This window comes from Aethalodelphis obliquidens, unplaced genomic scaffold (genome assembly GCF_003676395.1).
Source record: "Aethalodelphis obliquidens isolate GAN/ISIS:26980383/991018 unplaced genomic scaffold, ASM367639v1 scaffold37, whole genome shotgun sequence".
In the NCBI taxonomy this organism is placed as follows: Eukaryota; Metazoa; Chordata; class Mammalia; order Artiodactyla; family Delphinidae; genus Aethalodelphis; species Aethalodelphis obliquidens.
The window spans coordinates 16,046,571-16,072,331 of record NW_020837981.1 but is presented as its reverse complement, the minus strand read 5'-3'; the positions used below and the strand labels follow the sequence as shown (position 1 = coordinate 16,072,331).

The following is a 25,761-nucleotide window of genomic DNA, read 5'->3' as shown; positions in this document are numbered from 1 at the left end:
CCTCCCATACCTGGACCTCTTCCTAGTGTTCCTCATTCTCAGTAGATAACACCTTAACTGATACAGCAGCACAAACCATAAACACAGAAGTCATCCTTAATACTCCTCTCCTCTCTTACCTTATATACAGATTTTTATCAATCTATCGTCAAGTTATATACAGTTTTCTTTCTAAAGAAAAATATGGTGAATAGATCCACTCCTCACCATTTCACCTGGTTCTTTTAATAGTTCTCGTCACATTTGCTCACCCACTGCTACATTTTTTGCAACTTTAAACATTTTTACTTATTTTTATTAAATAAATGGCACTAAACTAATAATTGACACACTAATATCTGAGTTTTAAAAATTCATACTATAAAATAGTACACACTTACTAAAAGTAAGTCTCCCTTCAAAACTAGATCCCTGGTTCCTCCCCCAAGAAACAAGCACTCTTACTAACTGCTGATATGTACTTCCAGAAATACTCTATGGACACACCAGGAGACATTTGTATATATACAAAGAGATATAAAAATGTAGATCTGATATAGGACTGACACCATTAATAACGGTCTGGATAAGTTTCAAATTAACTGTTCTATAAATTTATGTCTGTGTGTTTATTCTATAATAAATCTCAAATGAGTTGACTCTTTAAAAAAATGTAGATTTGAAATGCTGCTCACCTGAAAAAAACAGAAATCAGTGCTTTCTCACTGCTCTTGAGATAAACACTTTTAACAAGGCTTATAATTCTGTAAAATGTACCTATGTTTCTGAGCTCATTTCATACCAGCCTCTTCCCTCACTTACTATACTCTAGCCATACTCACCTTCCTTTATATTCTCCAATGACCATTTCTCACACACTTGCTGTCTCACACACTCTGCCTAAACCTTTCCCTCATCCTTGTCTAGTTTACTTCTATTGTCTCCCAGCAGAAAGCCTTCCTTGATCTGCCAGATTAAGTTCAGTCCCCTTGTTATATGATCTAAATATCCCAAACTTTTTTATTTATACTCTTTTTTCATAGTATGTAAACTATATTGTTATTTGTGTGACTGTACCATAAGGGCTGGTAGTGTACTGCTTACCACTGTTTACTGTACACCCTAATGTGCCTAGTTTGTACTGAGTGATCAAAAAAAAAAAAATTTTTTTTTCCATTAGATGCGTAAGATACTACTAAAACATGAAGCTGAATAAGGGAAAAGAATACCTGTAAGATACGTCAAGATAGAAAAACTGTCCTCATTGGTAAAACGTTTGGGTTTAAATTTATCTTGGATTTACCTACCAAAGTATCAAAAGAGGAGTTGGCAAAGTAACAACAAAGAATACAGGGATGCCAGCCTCCACCCCCTACTTTATTCCTTTGATGGAATAAATCCAAATTCCTTAATATGGCATGTAAGGCCCTTTGTAACAGATTTGTTTTTACTTTACTCTCAACTGAAGTATGAAAATGTCTCCTGCTCTCAAAATACCCACGTAAAACTATATTCCGATACTCAAATACACAAAATATTTCCCAGATTCTACGCCTTTACTAGTACTATTACCTTAGCCAATCCTCAACATTTTCCCTAGCTGCTTCACAACCTCTCCAATTCTGAAGAAATTGTAATCATCTTTCAAGACTTGCATCAAATATCAATCCCTTCTTTATTATTACCAATTCTATTGATTGAAACTAATTAAACTTTTTTCCTTATGCCCATCATATTTTACTTTTCCTTTGACCAAAAGTAGTATATATTTTTTCTGCCTCAATTATATTATTTGTATATCTGCCTCTTCTACTAGATGGTACGATCCCTAAAACCTTCTCTTAACTTATCCGTATTTCCCTATAGTTCTAGTCTACTGTTTCATTCATAGTAGGCCTTACTAGGCATTTAATAAATTAAAAATAATAATAATGAAGCCACTGGAACTTATTTTTTTATATAATAAAAAACAAATATACGGCAGGTTCTTTACTAACCCATGTTACAATCCTTAGCTGGCATAGGAAGAAGTCAAATAAAGGTTACAGGATGCTTAGACTTCTCTGTTTCTATTCATAAAAAGTTTACCTGTAAGCGTAAATGAACTTGGGCAAGTTATAAACTTCCCCAGCTATGAAGGAATAATGTTCGGCAGGTTAAAGAAACAATTAGACACAAAAAATCAATTTCATGTCTATATGCTAGTAATAAACGATTTGAAAATGACATCAGAGTAACAAAAAATATCAAATATCTAGGGAAAAATCTAATAAAACGTATATAAGACCTCTCCACAGAAAATGACGAAATACTCTTGAGAAAAATTAAAAAGAGATTAAAATAAATGGAGGGATATAGCATGCTCAAGAATTGAAAGACTCAATATTATAAAGGTTTTCCTCAAACTGATTTAGAGGTAATGCAATCCCAATCAAAATTCCAACACTTTAAGTATCTGTGAAAACTGACTAGCTAATTCTAAAATGTATACAGATATGAAAAGGATCAAGAAGAACCAAGACAATCTTTAATAAGAACGAAGTTGGAGGAATTTCAACTCAAAGTATCAAGTAATAAAACTGAAAAGGGGAAAGAAAATAAAAGCAATGCTTACCTTTAGAAAGTGCAAGTGAATGATAGTAGCCACAAGCAACCTGTACTATCTGGATATCCGACAAACTTTTAATATTTCTAGAAAGTAAGAAGAGAGATCAGGATCAGTTAATTCCATTTAATAAATGGATCCTGAATGCTATTTATTTATGCGATTTATTGACCACCTACTATGTGCAAGTAGTCTCCTTACCAGCAGTTCCTTACTAGCATGACCTAGCAGTTCATGATATTTTTTCTCATACAGGCCCAATTTACCAAAAATTTATGCTAAAATCAGTAAACAAAATCTAAATATGAAAAAATTAAGAGATATGATGAGAAAACACTTTGAAAGGACAATATTTAAGCACAGTAAACTATGTTCACAGCTCAGTGCTTTCTTTTTATTTTTTTAATTAATTAATTAATTAATTTATCGATTTATTTTATTCTTGGCTGCACTGGGTCTTCGTTGCTACATGTGGGCTTTCTCTAGTTGCTGCGAGCAGCGGCCATTCTTCATTGCAGTGTGCGGGCTTCTCGTTGTGGTGGCTTCTATTGTTGCGGAGCATGGGGTTTAGGCACGCAGACTTCAGTAGTTGTGGCACGTGGGCTCAGGAGTTATGGCTCATGGGCTCTAGAGCGCAGGCTCAGTAGTTGTAGTGCATGGGCTTAGTTGTTCTGCGGCATGTGGGATCTTCCCAGACCAGGGCTCAAATCCATGTCCCCTGCATTGGCAGGTGGATTCTTAACCACTGTGCCACCAGGGAAGCCCCTGAGCGCTTTTATGATGCAGATATTACCATCAAAATGTGAAAAATCTTTAAAGTATGAAACTTGGCAATATATTTGTAAAACAAATGTACATGATCCAATTTGTTGAAAATTGGTGTTTGGCCTAGTTTATTATATGTTCTCCTCTGTCAGGTTCCTTAAGAACCAACAAGGATTCCTATCATGTGGTGCTACCAATTCACAAATCATGAAACCTATTCCTTTTGGACTATCCTTTTGCTTTGCATCTAAATCAGTGATATTAAATTATTTACTAGAGAAATTTAATCAATTCATATGTATTATGATCAGTGATGTGTTCAGTCATATTTCTGCCATCTCATATTTCTTACTTATATTTTTTATAGTTTCTTTTTTCCCCCGATTTCTGATTTTTCCTTAACTGCAACATAATTCTAAAGGATTTAAAACATTACAAAAATCAAGAAACTATGTGCATCAACCATCCCAGGTTTTCTTTATGTAGCTCCCCTTCACTTGCTCATTCTGTTTTTCCTGAATGTTTTTAAGAAAAAAGGGGGTGTGGAAATATATTATGTTTCTTATTTCCCTTTACCTGATACTGCCACCTGACCTAATTCTGCCATATGAGAGTCCAGAGCAAGTTCTGACCAGAGTGTCAATACCCATGATTTTCGGGAGGCAGCTTCAGCAAACCAAATTTTGAGTGGGAAAAAAGAGAGTTACTCTAATTCCATATTGTTGTATTAAAAATAATTTTATTTAGTGGATTTATGTCCTGCAAAGCTTGAGAGTTGTACTGCTACATTTAGCAGAATCCAACAAGTTAACAGGGTCCAATGTACCTTCAGATTTTCAAATATAGCAAAAGGTCATTTTTTTTTTTTTTGCAGTTAGCAAAATCAAACACTGGCAATGCAAAAACAGGAATAAAAAAATACACGGATACATACAACTGTGCTGAAGTTACTAAACATTTACTGTTACTGCTTATGCATATTAGGCATATCATACACTGACTAGTGAACTGTACTATTTTTAAAAACCAATTGCTCCAAATATCAAGTCCAATTTGCATGACTAAGTAAAATCTTTTAAAATTCTACATTCTCATAGCACCCTATGTTTTTTTCCTTCACAGCATTTATCTCTACTAATTACTGGTGTACTTATTCATTTAATTATTACTATTAGTATACTCTGCTAAACAATAAGCTCTGTGAGGATGGACTATTATTATCTTATACCCATGGAATCCCTAGACCTACCATAGTGCCTGGCAAAAAATATGGGGAAAAAAAAAAGTATGTGAAGTATCCAATGTTAGAGGATAAGTAAATCTGCAACTTCTTTGAGGCTTTAGTATTAAACTATTCATAAAATTTGCTTCCAAAAGACTTCTAAATTTACACAGCAATTTACAGAAAGTGATTCTCATTACCAAAATATTATCATACAGCTTAGAATACAACATAAACGCTAATTTCTTTAGCCATGTCTGCTACAGAGACAAGTTAAGATATTCTTCTGTGGCATTACTGTTTTAAAGGAAAAAAACCTCTCTTTTTATCTCTATGGAGATTGAATACACTGAAGATTGTGGGGGGGTGGGGAAGAGGAGAGGATATGCTTTCTTGTTTTGTTTTGTTTTAAGCTTTCAGGAATTTTAAAAAGAAACAAAAATACTTGTGAATAGTAAAACAGCTTTACAACATTCCATTTTTCCTAAAGAGACAAATTAGAAAATTCTTAATGCAACAAAATTTTACAGAATTCATCAAAAATAATCCCCAATGAGTAAAAAAGATAATGTAAATGTTTTCTGGTTTTCAATTTTTAAAAGGATTCAAATGCAGTTAACAGGAAAGTAAAATAAGCCAGAATAAATTTTGTAAATAAAATATATATACACACATACATGAAGATTCCTAATTAATCAGAACTATGAAAAGAAAATCAGAATTCAGATGTCTAGGGGAAACATTTTATAACTGCTTATAAATTTAAAATAACTCCCTAAAGTTTAGAGTTCTTGTCAAACATTTTTAAATGGCTATGACATTTAAAATTATGCCTTGTAAAGAAAAGAATAATTTCGCCCTCCTGTTTTGCCTCCTGACCACACTTGCTGCTCCTCATGTGGTCTATATGATGTGATGTGGCCTCTTCTGTCAGGAAATAGGCTTGAACAGTGTTAGCAACATAATGGGCTCAATCAAAACGTGCAATGATCTGGATGACTTTTCTGCAAATTACTGCCATGACTTTTTGGATGTAGAAATGGCCTGGTGTATTTGCCATTTGCCTTTGAATGTGTGGAATCAAGTGATTTCAGCTCCTTGGAAGAAGCTGTTTTACAGAAACCAGACCCCAACCAGACAGAGAATGATGACCATGAGCACGCAGCCCCCAGACTGGCTGGAGCCTGAAGACTGATAACGTGATCAATCTCTGTGACCTCACCTGGTTACCTCACCACACACCAATCAGAAGATTGCATGAAATGATCACATTCCCCATGACCCTCATCCTCACTTTGTCTTTAAAAACCCATCCCTAAAAACCAGTAGGAGGTTTGGGTCTTTTGAGCATTAGCTGCCCATTCTCCTTGCTTGTCACCTTGCAATAAATGCTACACTTTCCTTCACCAGAAAAAAAAAAAAAAGAAAAGAATAATTTCTTTACTGAATTTTGAAACGTTTGAAATTTGTAAGAAAACAGTTAATAAACTTGGAAATAAGATTTATACACCCCTCCCTTAGGAAGTCTTGAAGTCAAAACATATACTGTTGAATATGTGTACTGTTGTGTTGTTACATTTTTCAACCTTAATGTACAGTGGCAATATAGGCAAAAACCAGGCATTTCCAATTGTATGTTAAGGTAAAATTCTTTAACAACTGTTAACAAGGACTAGTGAAAAGTTTATATTATATATAATCAAGAAGTTGAAGAACTAAAGCATTAAATATTTTGCCAATTCCAAACTCATCAAGGTGTATACATTAAGTACAGCTTTTTGTATGCCAATCATACCTCAATAAAGTGGTTTTAAAAATATATTTTGCCAGTAAAACATAATCAACAATTTTCTATTTTTCAATTACACCACAACTTTCTTACTGATTTGAGAAAAGTCTTAGCACCAACTCTTTGATTTTGAAAAATTTAGGCTAACAACTGATCTAGTCTCTACCATTAAAAACTCTTCTAATTTTTTTTAATTTTCTTTTTAATCTGAAATGTTCTGTACTTTCAGATGCTAATATTAGGCAGAAACTGTAATAAACTTCTTTTTTTTTGGGGGGGGGGGGCGAGCAGTGCCCCATAGCTTGCAGGATCTTAGTTCCCTGACCAGGATCAAACCCGGGCCATGGTAGTGAAAGCACCAACTCCTAACCACTGGACCGTCAGGGAATTCCCTGTAATATACTTTTAAAAGTTCAATCAAGAAAATAAATTTTATTTTTGACCAAGGCGACAATTCAAACATGTTTAATTAGTTCCTGTAGCCCAGAACTTGCTGTTCTCACAAGAATCATCATATTATACCATCCTGTCATAATTTTTTCTTACAAAGTCCAAAAAAAACAGAACTTTAAAAAATAAACTACAACCTCATTGCCAACAATTGTTTTTCTATTTACATTAAAAGACAGTAAAATCAGATTAACTTTTTTTAAAATAAAGGTGTAACATATATCCTACATATAAAAAGAAATGACTAGCCAGAAATGCAGGTCCACAGAGACCACTGATATTGAATAATTTGTCTTTCCCCAAGAAATAATGATTTCAAAACAAAACAAAATCAGAAGTAGGAAAAGATTACCAAAGAGTTTCAAATATAATTTATTATTAATTTTACATTCATCTTTAAAATTAAAGTGTTGCTTAATTTACATACTCTCATCTATTAACATAAAAATGGGTTTTGTTCTCAAGAAAATACAGCCTAATGTGAATATTCACTTTTCTGATCATTCTTATGAAAATTATAAACACTAATTTTTAAAAACCTATTCACATATGTCTGAGTTTCCTCCTATATTCTACACATTTTATTCAAAGTGTATGTGAAAGTTACAAAGCTGGCTGACATCTCTAAGCACCTAGAAAAAGCCTTGCATCTAAAAAATGATTTGGTGCTGAGATTTAAAAAGAAAAAAAAAAAATCAATGGTGGTCTTTCATAAAAATACATTTCTACTGAAATACTAAATTGCCCTTTAAGACATGAAAGTATCAGTAAAAATTATATATATACGTCACAACAAATCAGATTAGTCCATGAAAAACTGAAAAGACTGAACAGGAAAGATGCCTTAATACACAGCTGAAAATTAATATAGATGTTCAGCAAATACACAAACAGAGAAGTTTAAACCAAAGGACTCAAGATCTTACAGGTCCCTATCCAGGTTCATAAAGAGTAAAGTCACAGATACAGAATTATTGGGCAACCTTCAAATAAATCGTTATATAATAAACTCTTCTCCTTATAATTACCTTTCTCTCCATTTACTAATCATCTATGGATTACTGACTGAGATCTCTTATATCAGAACTGAACAGCAAAAAAAATAAAAAATAAAAAGTAAGTATGAGAATTAAGTGGAGTAAAAATAAGAGAAACTAGACAGCCTTGCTGTGAATCATGGTTTTGAAAATACTGACTTAGAAAATCTAACATGTCTCTCTTCAATCCTGAAAACACAAAGTTCTTAAAAACCTTAAATAAAAAATCCCATTCTACAACAATTACTTGTGGAAGGAAATAAAATCAGTAGACAATATGACAAATGTGAGATCACTCTGTTCCTCTGAATGCTTTGTATTTTGTAGCCAACAGCCATTTGGCTGCAAATTAACATTTTCTAAAAGAAATCAAAACTGAAATGACTAAAAAAATTCAATTTACTTAGCTTAAAGAAAAAAATGTCTCTCCCAACAGCACCATCATTAAAAGGCACTAAAAGCATAATGGGAAGTGTGTTATTTAATTGCTACTGCAGAAGAAACAAAGGGGAAGAAATTTGTTTGGGGAGTTTTGTGGAATTTGGTTACAAGTTCGATAAACAAAACATGTTAATGTGTGTATCCAGAAGTCTCAACAGACAGTTCATTACTAGAACAAACATAAAATGTCAAACTAAAGATGAAAAACACTTTTACTACGCTAAAACAAAGCAAATGCTTCAAATGTATACTTTAAGTTTTTAAATAGACATACATATATATGAAGGAAGGTTATGGGCTTTTATTTAAAAAACTCATTTCTAACGATAAGAGCTCCTGTTCTGTTTTTTTGTTTTGTTTTTTTTTTGCACTGCACAGCTTGTGGGATCTTAGTTACCCGACCAGGGAGTGAACCCAAGCCCGCAGCAGTGAAAGCGTGGAGTCTTAACCACTGGACCACCAGGGAATTCCCTCCTCTTCTGAAATATATTAGTTCCTGTGCTCCATTTTCTTATCCTAGTAGTTACATCTACCTCTTAAACCAAAACAAACATTATCAATGTTAAATTAAAAACAAAATATCTATATGTGTATATTACAAAAATGCTACCTGAAATATATCTAAAATTGGTGTAATACCTTGGTTCCCTGGAGAGTTCTCTTTTGTCCCTATAACTATTACTAGGGGGAAAAAAGAAAACAAAAAAACAAGAGTTTAAGGAGGCAAGAATTTGTATAATTTTAAACACTAAGCATGAATTAGTGTATTAATTATATGTCTAAAAGAACTGGATACTCTTCTTTAAATCTTTATGTTCATGCTGACAGTTTTTAATATTACAGCAATGGTTATGTCCTATATAAACCTGTAAGGCTACAACATTGATGAAGCATTGCTTATTTTTAAATTTTGAAATAATTCTATGATGAATTAGTGGTTAGCATAAATTAAGTTGTGGTCACTGCTATGTAAAAACGTAGAAAGTGACTTATTCTTTCTACACTTTAAGCATGTGGGACTTCTATATTCAATAAAAACAATAAAGACTAAAAAAGAGAAAGAAACATGCAAACAACCAATATATAATAAATATTTCAATGGCTGAGGTACTCAAGATAGTATAATTAATGGTTTAAATTAGTCTTAACCCATTTAAAATTATTAGTGAGAGAAAATTTATAATAAAGTATGCATTCCCTACCCCTTTTCTTTACAAACATAAATAATTTGGGGAAATACGGAGTATATAAAAAACAGCACTCAATCCAAATTAAAGGCAAGAATCTACCTAGTAAAATGCCTTAAGAACTCAAAGGGTAGAAGTAATTCGGTGTCAACTCTTAAATGCCCAGTAGTAAGCAGAATAACTTAGATAGCAAATTTATTATAAAAGACTGTTAAAGACCTCTTGTCGGTCACCTTTGTTACCTGGGTACTCTGATACATTCCTCTGATCCTAGCAGGCCAAGTTGTCCATCAGAATCGAGACCCCAAGCATACACCTGGCCCTTGTCGTTTAGTGCTAATGTATGAGCTTCTCCACATGAAACAGCAACGATATTTTGAGCATCCAGCGCAACAACCTGCTCTACAGAAATCAAGAAGAGAGACATTACATTCTAGTTTTAAACTCCCAACAAGAATAAAACAATAGTCTTCATCTTGTACGAAAAAGCTAAGGAAATGCTGAAATACAGACTAAGTATAACTTCAGTTATTCTCAAAAACTTAACAAATATGTTCCATACAAAATTCTCGCTGTGGTAAATACAGAGATATGTCATAGGGCATAATCAACTCAGAATACTAAGTAACTTTAACATTTGGGTAAAGAAATTAAGGGTTTATAAAGATTCTCTCTGAAAAGTGCTCTTCATTCAAAGCCATTACCAATAAAAGAAAGGAGTCCAGCTGAAAGGGAACCATTTAAATAACTCGGCTGTTTTTTAACAATAAAATCGTAACTGACATATACATTACCAAATGGATACTACTATGGAGTGATCCTGAAATTAAGGAAATAATCTGAATTAGCAATTTCTGACAGGAAACAAATTATTTACAGATCTCATAAATAAAGCATCTACTAGATACACTGAGGAGAGAACTGAAAGGCAATGTGACCATAACAAATAGATATCAGTTTATGGGCTGCTACTTTTAACATCAAAGACATAAAAATTCCACATGTGATTAAAACATCTCCAAGCTTTTAACCAGAAATTAATTTAAAATATTGGCCCTTCATAAGACTGTCAGTAGCCACTGACAAATCAGTAAAGAAAGTGAAATTGCTTCCTTAGTCTCTTTAAGATGTGCATTGTCTATCAGTTTTTTTTACTAGTACACTACAAGTTTTTTTTAAGACTTCATTTAAAATTAAACTTTTTTTTAAAAAATTAACCTTCTTTAGCCTAATAAGAAAGCTATGTCTTCACTAACTGAAAGTCTCTTGTTGCAGAGCTGTTAAAACTGAATCAGGGTTTCTTCAGAAGCACATTTTAGATCAATGTACAAATGCAGCTGTTCAATAATAAAGCAGATTACATGAAAGAAGTTTGAATCCCTATGTACAGAGAAATTCAAATTGTATCTGGGTTACTTATTCTGCATTTTGGGGTGGGAGGTCAGCCCTTAGACAGCCTTCAGGAATCTGTGTAACTCTAAGGATATGTTATTTTAAGTACTTACCTTAAAGTACTACAAGTTAATAACTCGTAAAGTTGATGAATAGTACATGGACGTTCACTATACTAATCTCTCACTTTTTGTGTATATTTTGTATATATGTTCTTATAAAATTATATTGTAGAAACATATAAAAACAAAACATATATAACACATTGCCTCCCCCCACGGAAAAAAAAAAGAAAAAGGACTTAAAAGTATGGCATCATTTATTTACATCAAAGCATCCCATAAATCTTAATTATGAAGAAGTAAAATGCACAAAAGATCTGTTAATCTTTCACAGAGGCCCCTGAAATGAGTCGGTATCTCTCCAAAACTATCCTCAAAGGAAATGTAGTAAAGAGCAGAAATGAAAGGATGACAAGAAGGATGAATAAGACTGGTTGGTTCAACAATAATATATGAAGAGTACTTAAATTAGATAGCAATGGCTGTAAAATCAAAGGCACCAAAAATCCAAGCAACAAAGAAACAATCATGCATACCAAACACTAATATTTATTGTATACCATGTGTGCTCCAAGCACTAGACACATAAAGGTAAATAAAACAGAGTTCTAGTCCTCAACGAGTTTACAGTCTATAGAAAAACAAGCAAGATAAGGATTGCTATTAAACGCAAAGGTAAAGACATACAAAAGGTACCAGGGCAACATGAGATACTTTTTAAAGCCCTGAAAGATACTAAGAAGAATTCTGGAAGACAGTGACACTAAGCTGTGTAAGTAAGGAAAGAGGAAGAGATTCCCTGTACCCATGAGAGAAAATTCAAATCATTTCTTCAAATACAGCAGAATAAACTAAAAGCAAAGTGAAAAGACTGATTAAAAAAAAACAGGAAAAATGTTATTCATGTCAAATAAAGAAATAACCTCCTTAATATTTAAAGACTAACTGGGGCGGGGGTGGGGGAGAGCAGTAATTAAATGAAAAATGGCAAAAGATGTGAATTGATAGTTCACACAAAGAAGAAACAGAAATGGCCCTTAATCCTATGAAAAGATGTTCAACTTCACTGATGAGAGAAATGAAAATTCAAACTACACTGAGAAGCCAATAATACGTTCACTTAGAAAATTCATAAAGCCATACACTTATTTTGCATACTTAATTATAAAAGTTTATCAAAGGAATGAGAAGACAAGGCACTGACTGGGAGAAAATATGTGCGAAAGACACATCTAATAAAGGACTGTTATCCAAAACAAAAAAAAACAAAAAAAACAAACCACCCTCTTAAAACTCAACAATAAGAAAATAAACCCAATTAAAAAAACAGTGCAAAAGACGTGAGCCGACACCACACCAAGAAGACATAAAGATGGCAAATAACCATATGAAGGCATGCTGTACATCATATATCAACAGGGAACTGCAAATTTAAATGAGATACCACTATAAACCTATTAAAATGGCTCGCTTCGGCAGCACATATACTAAAATTGGAACGATACAGAGAAGATTAGCATGGCCCCTGTGCAAGGATGACATGCAAATTCGTGAAGCGGTCCATATTTTTTTCAATAAAAAAGTACCTAAAGTACCCAAAAAAAAAAAAAAAGGCCAAAACCCAAAAAACTGACAATACCAAACACTGGTAAGGATACAGAGCAACAATAACTCTCATTCGTTGCTAATGGGCATGCAAAATGATACAGATACTTTGGAAGACAGTTTGGTAGTTTCTTACAAAACCAACCATACCATTATAAGATCCAGGAATTGTGCTCTTTCGTATTTACTCAAAGGAGTTGAAAACTTATGTCCACAGAAAAACGTGCACACAGATGTTTATAGCATCTTTATTCATAACTGCCAAAACTTGGAAGCAATCAAAATGTCCTTCAGTAAGTGAATGGATAAACTGTGGTATATCGAATATTATTCAGTGCTAAAAAGAAATGAGCTCTCAAGCCACAAAAACACATGGAGGAAACTAAAATGTGTATTACTAAGTGAAAGAAGCCAATCTGAAAAGGCTACAAAATGTATGATCCAACCATCTGACATTCTGGAAAAGGCAAAACTTTGGAGACAGTAAAAAGATTAGTGGTTGCTTGGGGTTAGAGGGAGGGAGGGATGAACAGGCAGAGCAGAGGGGATTTTTAGGGTAGTGAAACTATTCTGTGTGATACTATTACTATTCTGTACAATACTAAGTATCATTATGCAGTCATCAAAACCCATTGAATATACAACACAGAGTGAATGCTAATGTAAACTATGGACTCTGGATGACAATGATGTGTCAGTACAGGTTCATTAATGGTAATAAATGTACCACTGTGGTACAGGCTGCAGATAGTGGGGGAGGTTGTATACGTGTAGTATAGAGTGTATGGGAACTCTATACTTTCTGCTCAATTTTGCTGTGAACTTTAAACTGTTCTTAGAAAGTTTATTAATTTAAAAAAGTGTATTTATAAATACACACCAAGATAACATTTTTCATCTCATAAAAATCCATATGTTTGATAACAATCTGTTGGGGGAAAAGGCACTTTTGTATGTTGATAGTGGAAGTACAAAACAGAACCACCTTTATGCAAAAGAATGTGGCAAACCCTAACAAAACATATGCAATTACCTTTTGGATCCAGCAATTCCATACCCTGCAGATACATCTAAGTACTAAAGGGCAGCAGAATATGCCAACCCAAAACATGCCACTTTGGCATAAGGACTGCTTTGAGCTGAAAGCCACTAAAAAGAAAAGCTCTTTGCTCTCCTATGTGCCTAAAAGCAGGAAATAAATTTGTTGAAGTGTCCCACCTTCCCTCTCTACCAGGAAGGACAAGAGTTAATCACTGGAGGCAACTCTAGACTTATCAGCTCAGAGACAGCACCAGCAGAAGCTACATAACAAACTTCACTAACTAGCCCTTATCTAAGTTCCCCCACATATTTACCTTCCCAAAATTTGCCACCCCAGAAACTCAAAGTCCTTTTCGTCTTGTTACTTCTCTATTTATTGTTCTTTTATTAAGATGCTATATAAGCCCATGTTCTACTACCACCTTAAGTTACTCATTACTGAGTGCTCCTGCATGTAAACGCAAGGCAATAAACTTGTTTTGTTTTTCTCCCTGTTAATCTGTCCTTTGTCTAGACAAGCCCCAGCTGGAGAATCTAGGAGGGTAGAGTACAAATACATATGTGCGTGTGTGTGAATGTGAGTGTATTTACGTGTTTGCAGTGCTGTATATAATAACAAAAAGACTGGAAATATTCCCAGTATCCATCAATAAAGGATTCCATCCACACACTGGGACACTATGCTCTGAAAACATAAATAAAGAGGAAATGCTACATGCTGATATGGAAAGATCTCAAGGGTATATTAGAAAAGTAGGGAAAAAAATCAAGACGTGGAATAATGTACATGATTTGCTATTTTTTGTGTAAGGAAGAGGAAAGAATATGAATATTCATATTTGCTTACATTTACACAAAGAAACTTTGAAAAGATAAACAAAAAACTAATAAACATAGTTGCCCATAGGGGATGTGGGTAGAAGGGAAATAGGGTGGTCAAGTGTAAGAGCAAACCTTCTCAATGTGTATTTATATTATTTTGATTTTTGAACCATGCGGATATATTATCTATTCAAAATTAAAATTAAAATTATTTTAAAAATTAAATAGAACATTAGAGAAAATAGTTAAAGCAATGTATAAAAACCATTGTTTTCACTTTAAAACTGAACTGGGCTCTTTACTTTTTTTTCTACACACTAAAAACTCAAGATAAATAATTTTGGTTCTTTCAGAATTTGAGCCCCATCAAATTACTAAGATACCTATTTTGAGAATGAATAACTACTGAGAAATATATTATTAAAGAAACATAATAACATATGTCTTGGGACTACTACTTAATACAGGCTTTTCAGACAACAAATATACAAACTGTTAAGTTCTTGTACAATTTTTTTAAACTACTTATTTTTTCCAAATGGCTAATTAAAATGAAAAACCTCAACCGTTTCCCCCCAGTATGCTAGAAAGTTAGGTCAATGTTATATTGAGACATTTCACATCCAGGTCGAATTCTGGATGAATGCTCGAAACAAGGTGGCTTGCAAAAAAGTCAATGATAAGCAAGAAAGAAGGGGGAATAAATGAACCCAGCAAAACAAACCAAAAAATTCACTAGAAAACCTGGCTTAATGATGCCCTGTATGAGAAAGAGAAAAAAATAAAACAAAACAGAATTCATACCAAACCTAACAGCTAGGATTTGTTGAGTGTTTATTATGTACCAGGTATTACGCTAACTCAAAGTTTTAATCACGAAGCTACATTTGCCTTTCAAGGCCAACAAACACAGAAAAGGGAGGAGTAAGAGGGATTAAATTCACTTTAATTTAGGTTGAGTATGGATATATATGGAAAAGGACAGAAAACAAAAGGAAAACTTGTCAAGAAAGCCCATGAAAAAACAACTGAGGGGCTTCCCTGGTGGTGCAGTGGTTAAGAATCCACCTGCCAAAAAAAAAAAAAAAAAAAGAATCCACCTGCCAATGCAGGGGGCACGGGTTCGATCCCTAGTCCATGAAGACCTCACATGCCGCGGGGCAACTAAACCCATGCGCCACAACCACTGAGCCTGCACTCTAGAGCCCGTGAGCCACAACTACTGAGCCCGCACGCCACATCTACTGAGGCCCTACACGCCTAGAGCCCGTGCTCCGCAACAAAGAGAAGCCATCGCAATGAGAGGCCCGCGCACTGCAACAAAGAGTAGCCCCCCGCTTGCCGCAACTAGAGAAAGCCTACGCGCCGCAATGAAGACACAATGCAGCCAAAAATAAATAAATTTTTAGAAAAAGAAAAAATTCCTAAAAAAAACCAAAAACAATTGATTCCTCTGATAAATGGGAGCTACAAGAAGATGTTAGAATTATGAGCGTATGATGCTAAACTTGTTGGAAAAAGTTTAGTAACAGCACATGATCCTTACAGTTGACTGTAATTCAGAATAAGGTACTTTTTTAAAAAAATACAAATACGTACAGATAAAAACACATGGTAAAATGTTAACTGTTGGTCATTGTGCTATTCTTTCTACTTTTCTTTATGCTTCAAAACGTTCATATAAAAAGTCTGAGAAAAGTAACACTGTTCATATCAGTATTTATGGTTCACAATATTTCTCTTCAAGGAAAGAAAAAAGGAACATTTAGTTTGTGGAGGCACAAAAAAGCAAAAAAAACTTAAGTGGAGGAGACTTTCTTGAAAAAGGCAGGAAAAAAATACATTTTTCAGAGACAGGAGCAAAAACAGAAAAGATAAAGAACTAGATAGATATAACATATCCATCTTGTAAATACTGACAGCAGATATATTCCAAATACAAATCTAATAAGCCCTAGCTCTTCATTACTTCTGGTTCTTCTTACACTTGTACTGTTAAAATGCAATATTTTTGAAAACTGATGGTGCATCGTTTTATTAAGGAGAAAAAGGCCATCTTCTTTGCTCCATAAACACAAAATATTGTCATTTTTAGATTTGTAAAAACCAATTAAAATGTTCAACCTAGGGCTTTCCCTGGTGGCACAGTGGTGCCAGGGGACACGGGTTCGTGTCTGGGAAGATCCCACATGCCGCGGAGCGGCTGGGCCCGTGAGCCATGGCCGCTGAGCCTGCGCGTCCAGAGCCTGTGCTCCGCAACGGGAGAGGCCACAACAGTGAGAGGCCCACGTACCGCAAAAAAAAAAAAAAAAAAAAGATGTTCAACCTAATGACGGTTTTCATTTCTACATCATTTATTTCCTCCAATTACCTTTGTATCCACCTCTGACTTCAGCATTTGTTCACTAACAAACTGCATCAAATAAATTTTGCTGCAGAAACATCATAAAAGAAAGAATACAGTTGCACATCCTTTTAGCAACACAGAATAGGTCCAGGTTCTTGTAAAATGTTACATGATAAAATCCTTCCATCTGAATAAGTAACTGAATAAGAACCACCTATTTCCTTTGGGATCTAACAAATATGTTCACCAATTCCTGAGTTTGTGAAAATTCATGTAGAATATCATCTCCAGACTCATTCTTTAAGAGTTCACTTACATGATCAATTTCACCATATCCATACAGCGGTGTATCTACATTCACCTTCTGATATGCCTCATAATTATGAACATGTTCCTCTGTCAGTTTTCTTCTCTTTGCCATTATGGACAGAAAAAAAATTTTTTTTCATTCTCAACTGTGGTTAATGAAAGGTACAAAGAGAAAAAAACTACAAAAACAGTGACTCCAAACTTCTTTCACACTTCCTTGAAAGATAATGCAAAACTCTGCACAATGTATGAAGAAAAGAATGCTAAATATGATGATTTATTTCACCACCGCACCACCCTTCTAGGAAACCCCATCACTGTTCCACTTATAATTTTTAGTCTTTTTATTTTAGTCTAGTTGGGAATACATCAATTCTTGTTATTCACAGTAGTTATGTTCCATAAAGTCACCACAAATACCTATTTAGCAAATACCGAATGACTGCCCCTAGGGAAAATACAAGATTAGGTTGCTACAAGCCTCTAATCACAACATTTCATCAACTGATCAATTCATAACCTTGTGTTATGTGCGTTTCCATTTAAAGACATCTTAATTATATTGCTGATTCATTAACATTGAATTCAGAGCCAACAGCACTGTAAACTCATGCCTCAATGGATTTTTTTCTTTGACACATCATAGCCTTCTTGTGCTAAGGAACACTAGATAGCACCTCAGCAATATGCTTGGGGGCCATTTTAAACAGTGAAATCACCAACAAAAAGTATAAAAATGCAAAAAGTGTGGCATTAAATATATCACAAAAAGGACATATTATAACAGGAAGGCAAAGCAGTGCTTTGTTGAACCTCAGCTGGGAATCTACACATCGGGAGACTCATGTATTTTGCAGCCCTGCATGTGTGCATGTCCAGGAATGACCATGAAAAGCTCTGTGAGTATTGACTGACTATGACCCAGACTGATTTATCAATAATAACAGTACACATAAACACTTCTTCCTAGACAACCAATCACAAAATATACAAGATGGTCTATTAAGTCTTTTGCTAAACGGGTTTTAACCTGATAATAAGATATAATCACCAGTAACAACATGCTCTGAGAACCTTGTAAACAGTAAAAAAAAAAAAAAAATGTGTGTTTTGGGTATAAAGGTAATACTACAGACACACCATTAGTAACATATTCACAACTAGCATCTCTTAAAAGTTGCATCTTATTCGAAATTCTAAAACAGCTATTTGAAGGAAAATATAAACATTATCATTACTCTGTATCCTCTTTCATCTACAGATCTCAAAACCTTGTTATTATGGGATAAATTGGGTTACCCCCAAATTGATATGCTGAAAGTCCTAATCCCTAGTACCCCAGAATGTGACCTTATTTGAAAAATGGCCATCAAGGATATAATTAGTTAAGATGAGGTCATATGGAGCAGGGTAGGCCCTTAATTTGACTTGTGTCCCAATAAAAGAGGAAACATCATCACAGACAAGCACACAAAGAGAATGCATGTGAACGACTGCTTGCAAACCACCAGAAGCTAGGAGAGAGGCCTGGAATGGATCCTTCCTTCATAATCTTTAGAACGAACCAATGCTGAGGACACCCTGATGTTGGGTTTCTAGCCTCCAGAACTGTGAAACAATACATTTCTGTTACTTAAGCCACCCAGTCTGTGGTACTTTGTTATGGCAGCCCTAGCAAACAAATACACTTAAATAAATATTTTTGGGTTCAAAACATTCCTGTCAAGTTACCCAAGTACTACCATCTTTGTTTTAAAGGTGATCCACAGAAATAACTTATTCTGAATAATTCAATCACAGATAAACTTGATTTTGAAATTTAGAAGTTTCTAGTTCGAATTACATTATTTCCATACCAAACAACTTTTTAAATGGCAAAAAAATTTACAAAAAATTGGCAAAAGACACATTTCTCTAAACAATCTTTAAAATACAAGCTCAGGGCTTCCCTGGTGGTGCAGTGGTTGAGAGTCCACCTGCCAATACAGTGGACACGGGTTCGTGCCCCGGTCCGGGAAGTTCCCACATGCCGCGGAGCGGCTGGGCCCGTGAGCCATGGCCGCTGAGCCTGCGCGTCCGGAGCCTGTGCTCCGCAACGGGAGAGGCCACAACAGTGAGAGGCCCGTGTACTGCAAAAAAAAAAAAAAAAAAATACAAGCTCAAAAAAAAAAAAAGCTTTTTAGAGAGCAAGAGCAAGCTGGCAATGCGTATTACAATTCTAAACATGCATGTCCTCTGACCCAGAAACTTTCCTTTTGGGAAACAACAATAACAACAACAGGAAATAACGTGACTTCCAGTAACAGGTAGGTAAATAAATTATGGAATATCCATGTAATAGAAATCGGTGCTTCTATTAAAATGAATGTCTATACAGTATAACATGAAAAGACAAAAATACGTTAAATGAAAAAGAGAACCACAGAACTTTATGTATGTGTGTACAGGATTACATATTTTAATACAGGTATAAAAGATATGAAAATATAAAGAAACAGTAGTCATCTTTAGGATGTAGGGAAAAAGTGGCTTCCACTTTTCAAATCATATATTTCTGTAACTTTTAAAAAGTTATAAAAATGTACTATTTTGGTAATCAGGGAAAAAAAGAATTTTTTTTTTTTAAGATATAGTAAGTCCCCAAATTATAACTGACCCCAAACCCCACAGGAACAAATGTCCTTTGTTTCTCCAAATCAAAATACTAGGGAAATAACTAACCTGGTCTAATTAATTTTCTTCTCTAGGAAACAATGGCTATAGTCAAGTATTATTTATATTTCAAATGTGATACACAGTTAAGTTAAATGCTGCTCACAAATATCTATCTTAAGCTTTCTGGAACCAATAAAGCAAGAGAGCTAAACAAGCCAGGAGAAGTGATACGTGAAGATAATTTCTGACACCCAAATGTAAAACTCCAATTAATTTTTCTACAGAAAATGTTACAAAGCTCAGTTAAATATAATTATTGATAGAGTATTACACTTAGGTATAATGTGTTTTAAAGATTGGTTTGAAAACCCATTTATGATACCTAGCAGTATTTCCATGAGCAAAGAAAAATTTAGAGTTTTTAAAAACGCAATTCTGGGCTTCCCTGGTGGCGCAGTGGTTGAGAATCTGCCTGCCAATGCATGGGACACGGGTTCGAGTCCTGGTCCGGGAAGATCCCATGTGCTGCGGAGCAACTAAGCCCGTGCACCACAACTACTGAGCCTGCGCTCTAGAGCCCATGAGCCACAACCACCGAAGCCCACGCGCCTAGAGCCCGTGCTCCGCAACAAGAGAAGCCACTGCAATGAGAAGCCCGCGCACCCAACGAAGAGTAGCCCCAGCTCGACGCAACTAAAGAAAGCCTGCATGCAGCAACGAAGAACCAACGCAGCCAAAAATAAATAAATAAATAAATAAAATCTACATTTAAAAAAAGAAAATCTTAACTCTTAATGTGGTATATGAGCTTAATGAAGTTCTACATGTATGTTTAATTAAAAAAGAAAAAACTTCAACAGTTTGAACAACTGTCAGTGTTTTACACAGAGAACAAAAATCTTTGTTGATATTTTATTCTCAAGTTATCAGGGTCTAAAAAAATATATAGTCATGAATAGCAACAAGCACAGTCATGTTAATAACAATTACAAAACTGGAGGTCAGAAGGAATATACTTTGTGAAAAGCTAATTTTAAGAAGCTCCATTTCAGGGACTTCCCTGGTGGCACAGTGGTTAAGCATCCACCTGCCCGTGCAGGTGACACGGGTTCCAGCCCTGGTCCGGGAAGATCCCACATGCTGTGGAGCAACTAAGCCCATGCGCCACAACTACTGAGCCTGCACTCTAGAGCCCGCATACCACAACTACTGAGCCCGTGTGCCACAACTACTGAAGCCTGCATGCCTAGAGCCCGTGCTCTGCAACAAGAGAAGCCACTGCAATGAGAAGCTCATATACAGCAACTAAGAGAAGCCCCCACTCAAGCAACTACAGAAAGTCTGCGCGCAGCAACAAAGACCCAACGCAGCCACAAAAAAAAGCAGCTCCGTATCAATTACTTAGTAAATGTTTAATTCAGCCAGAATCCTCTGCCTACTATGCCTCACTAGTTGCTGTAAATATAGATTTTCCTCTTCCCTTCTCTCTGAATAACTCAAAACTCCAACTAGAGCAATGCAAAGTTCACTTATATCCAACTCTAGAAATTTAATGTTCACAAGATGCTATACTGTGAAATTAAAAAGGTACTGTGTAACTCCATTCTTGTATAAAAATATGTCACATACAGCCCCAATATATATGCAGAGAAAAGGCTGGAAAAATAAATACTAAATTGTCAACACTGATTATCTACAAGTGTTTTTTTCTTCTTTTATGGTTCTTTAATTGTTTAATTGAACAAGTGAATGTGTAGTTGACACATCTTACGATGCTGAATTTTTAAAAGATGAAGACATTAGTCACTTGGGATTAGTGAGTAACACCAATAAATAATTCAGAATGCTTTTTTTTTACTTTAAATAATCATATTGCTAATTTTGTGATAGAGATAACAAATAACCAAATGGCTACTTCACTCAAGGCAGCATGCTATTTCCCTATTCCTAAAGTAAAATTATTGTTTACTGACACTTTTTAAAGGATGTCTAATATGATCATATAATGATCATCATAAAATATATTCTAAAAAATTAAGAATTAAGTAAAACTAAAACATAAAATATTTAATGAAAATGCTTATTCTCTAAAATTATTACCAATAATTACCAATAAGAATTTGGAATGGTACAACTCATAGTCATGAAAACATTTTAATAAGTTCTTTGATAAAATCAAAACTTAATATACAGTAACTTACATGTCTTGGTTGACAGCCCATAATAATGTTCATATGGAGATGTAACTAGATTAAAAAATTCTTTATAACGGATATGTTTACAAGCTCATACCCCTTTTATGCATTCTTACCTACATACAGGTATACAGGTAACATAAACAAGACGATTATGTGCCTGGCACTGTGCTAAGCCCTTTGTTTGTTTAATCTCATTTAATCCTCATAAACATCATGAGACAGGTATACCATCATCCCTACTTCACAGATAAAGGCACTAAGATATAAACATTTCCCTACTGATTGAACTGTTGTCCTTTTGTTAATAATACTTAAACAACAAGGTTATGTTTTAATAATCTATTTTCAAAACATACTTAAAACTGTATAAATACTTAGGGCTTTACATTATTTTTTCTTCAGGAGAGTCCTTTCTTTATGGCTAGGAACTGCTGAAATTAACTGCTTTGAAGAGGAAAGGAGAAGTAAAATTGAAATATAAAGACTAAAACATAAATATACTATCAATCAAATAACTGCTTTACTTCAATTTCTTTTTAAGACTAGCAAGAATGAACCCTCAGAATATACTGCCAGAATTTTTGTTCTGTGTTTTCTTAGATACATTTTGGTATATTTGGCATTCATTCATCACAGAGACAATTAACTATATTCTTACTTTCTATATTCTTGATGCTGACATAGGAATGGTGGGGGGAGGGGATTATAGACACCAGAAGAGTCGGCGCCTCCCAGGACTAGCTAATTCCTAAAGATAACAATTTGCCTATCAACTCCTGCCTTTCATATGCAAATTGACCAATCCAGAGTTCATTCCACCAACTATCTCCTTATCTAACTCTCACACACCAAACCCTTATCTCCCTTACCTTAAACCATCCCAGGGCCAGGTATCAGGAAACAAGAAACCAACCCTATAGACCAAAGCCTGGAGGAATTAATCAAACTAGCCAATCCTAATCTGTTTATTCTGCCTAGTTTGCCTTTCCCAGGAAAACCTCAATAAGGCTACAACCTTAAAATCTCCCCTTAGCTCTTGTTTTCTGCCTCCTGACTACCCTGGTATCTTCCCCTGCAGCTCTGTGTGGCATGCAGTGACCTCCTCTCTCTGGAACCAGTGAGCATAATGAACTTCCAAGCCTCATTCTCTCTTCCCTTTATGGCCACAATGACTTTACCATACCATATCCAACATATCCAACATGTACATTCTTAGAACAGTTTACAAATTTAAAAATTTAAATTTAAAGGTCAGCTTATCACTTATCAGCTTATCACTTATCAGCTTATCACTTATCAGCTTATCACTTTTAAACCTGGGAGGGGCAGGTTTAAAAGTATGAATAAGCAGAATTTAAGTGTCTGTTCCTCAAAATATCAGTACACAAACTATACCTTCTGTTATAGACTGTATGTTTGTGTCACCCCCCCCCCAAATTCATATGCTGAAATTCTAGCCCCCAATGTTATGGTATTAGGAGGTAGGGCTTTAGGAGGTAATTAGGTCATAAGGGTGAAGCCCTCATGATTAGTGCCCTTTCTTAGACAGCTCCCTCACCCTTCTACCATATAAGGACATAATGAAAAGATGGCCATCTAAGAACCAAGAAGCAAGTTCTCACTAGGTAACAAATCTGCTAGCACCTTGATCTTGGATTCCCCAGCCTCAAAAACCGAGAGAAAAAAAAAAAAAACCCGAGAGAAATACAGGGTTGTTGTTTAAACCACCCAGACTATAGTAATTTTGTTGTAGCAGCCTGAATGGACCAAGAAATGTTCTAATTAGTACTCTTCAGTAAATAAACTTTTGAAAATAAACGATGAATCTAACTCCTATCGTTTATGTGCTTCTCACAAGAAAAAGGCATCTATGTTTTTTCTGTTATTACTATATCTTTAGTCTAACAGTAAAGGAATTGAATTTATTTTATATCTTGCTCTAACATTACCTCTAAACAAAACAAACATACATTTTTGGGAAATTTTGGTATAATTTTTGAATATGAGCTCCAACAAGGTAACTGAAGACTAAACATAAGTACTTTCATGGTTAGCACAACGTCTAGGACAAAGTAGACATCCTCTGTTGAATAAATGCCTGAATTTCAGTTGTAAATGAAAGGATACGTATTGTCTATCTCAAGGAACATACAGAAACAGCATATAGCCACTTCAGTGTAAGGCTTACCTAAAATTACATTCTCACACTAACATTAATGGCTTTTTTCTTTTTAGAAAACATTTATTGAGCACTTACCACATGCTAGGCATTGTTCTTTGCACTTCATGTGATATCTCACTTAATCCCTTACAACCACCCTTGGCATGATTATCCTAATTTTACAGAAGCGAATACTTAACACAGAGACTAAGCTATGTGCCCAAGATAACATAGTTAAGAAGTGAAAGAGCCAGGATTTGTATCCAAGCACTCTAATTCCAGAGCCTACCCTTTTATTTTAAAAAAAATAACAGATAACATGTCTACATTTTTTTTTAAATACATGTACGGAAAAATCTGAGTCTATCATCCATGTCTTCTACCAGTCTAGTTCTCACCCCTTATCTTACCTCTGCACCAAGAATAAATATATCCATTATTAGTTGGATATATTCTTCCAGGGTTTTTCTTAATATATCTATAAGCGAATACAAATGTATATTTGTCTTTTTTTAATCCAAAATACAGCTTTATACACAATGTTCTACACCTTGCTCTTTTTACTTAATTTATCTTAGAGCTCTTTCTATATTAGTATGCAAAAAACTCCTTCATTCTCTTCATAACTATATAGCATTACACTGACTGAATTATTTGACCAGTTCCCAACAGACTGTCATAAGATTGTTTCTAATATTTGCTATTATAAACAATGTTGCAGCAACACTCATTTTGTATATGTACAAACATAGCTATCAAATCAAGGGCTATACTCTTGGACTTCTTGGAGAAAGGGTTTGTGCATTTGTAATTCTGATATATGCTGGCAAAATAACCCTCATAAGGGTTTATCAATTTACACTAACAACCTATGAACACTTATTTACTGACAGCCTCACTATAGAGATGGTACCCCAGTCATACACATAGTCTTCTGCATTTCTCTTAGTATGAATGAGGCTGAAGAGTATTCACTGTTTAAAAGTCATTTGTACTTCCTTTTCTGTGAAGTGCCTCTTCCTATCCTTTGCCCATTTTGCTACTGTCTTCTTCTTATCTCATCAATTTCTAGGAGTGCTTTATATCTCGGAGACTTGCATTTTGATTTCAATATAAATATTAAAATTCATAAATATTTCCTATTTGTCTTTTGACTTTTACAGTGACTTCTACATAGCAAAATTATTTTTACTTCCATGCAGTTTACTTTATCTTTTCACAATTCAGAAAGGATTTCCTGACTCCAAAATAATTTTTAAAAAATTAGTCCATGTTTTCTTTGAGCACATTTATCATTGTAACCTTTACATTTAAATATGTGATTCATTTAAAATTTATCCAATACATACATGGCGTGAGGTATTAATCCAACTTTTTTATTCCCTAGATGATGCTTCTACTTATACCAAGATCATTTATTGACTATCCCTCACTTGAATTTTTTTCTCCGTTGATTAGTTTATGTCTGGGCTTTCTATTCTATTTTATTTAATATGTCTATTTGTGGGGCAGTTTTAACTACCAAGGCTTTAAAATTAAAATGTTACTATATATTTATATATATATATATATATATATATATATATATATTTCGCTCTTGTTTTTCAGAGTTTTCCTGGCTACATTGGTTTACTTTTTCCATATGAACTAGAGAATCCATTTCTCAAGTTCCTGCGGGGGGGGGGGGGGGGGGG

General features: G+C 34.5%; 1 protein-coding gene and 1 non-coding gene across 11 annotated transcripts in view; one reads left to right on the top strand and one right to left on the bottom strand.

Annotated features, from left to right (window-relative positions):
- The window catches only part of HERC4 (HECT and RLD domain containing E3 ubiquitin protein ligase 4), a 136,766-nt gene that overhangs the window by 96,403 nt on the left and 14,602 nt on the right, over nt 1-25,761 (bottom strand). For all 10 annotated transcript variants that reach the window (XR_003437911.1, XM_027130092.1, XM_027130093.1 and 7 more), the window contains 2 exons: nt 9,718-9,877; nt 2,594-2,670 (listed from right to left, as the gene is read on the bottom strand). Coding sequence is in view for 9 of the 10 variants with exons in the window: in XM_027130092.1 (XP_026985893.1) it covers nt 2,594-2,670; nt 9,718-9,877 (237 nt within the window). In the remaining variant the exon portion in view is untranslated. The remainder of the gene's footprint in view (nt 1-2,593; nt 2,671-9,717; nt 9,878-25,761) is intronic.
- On the top strand, nt 12,395-12,499 carry LOC113632689 (U6 spliceosomal RNA). Its single transcript, XR_003437927.1, has one exon. It is a non-coding gene; the product is annotated as a U6 spliceosomal RNA (small nuclear RNA).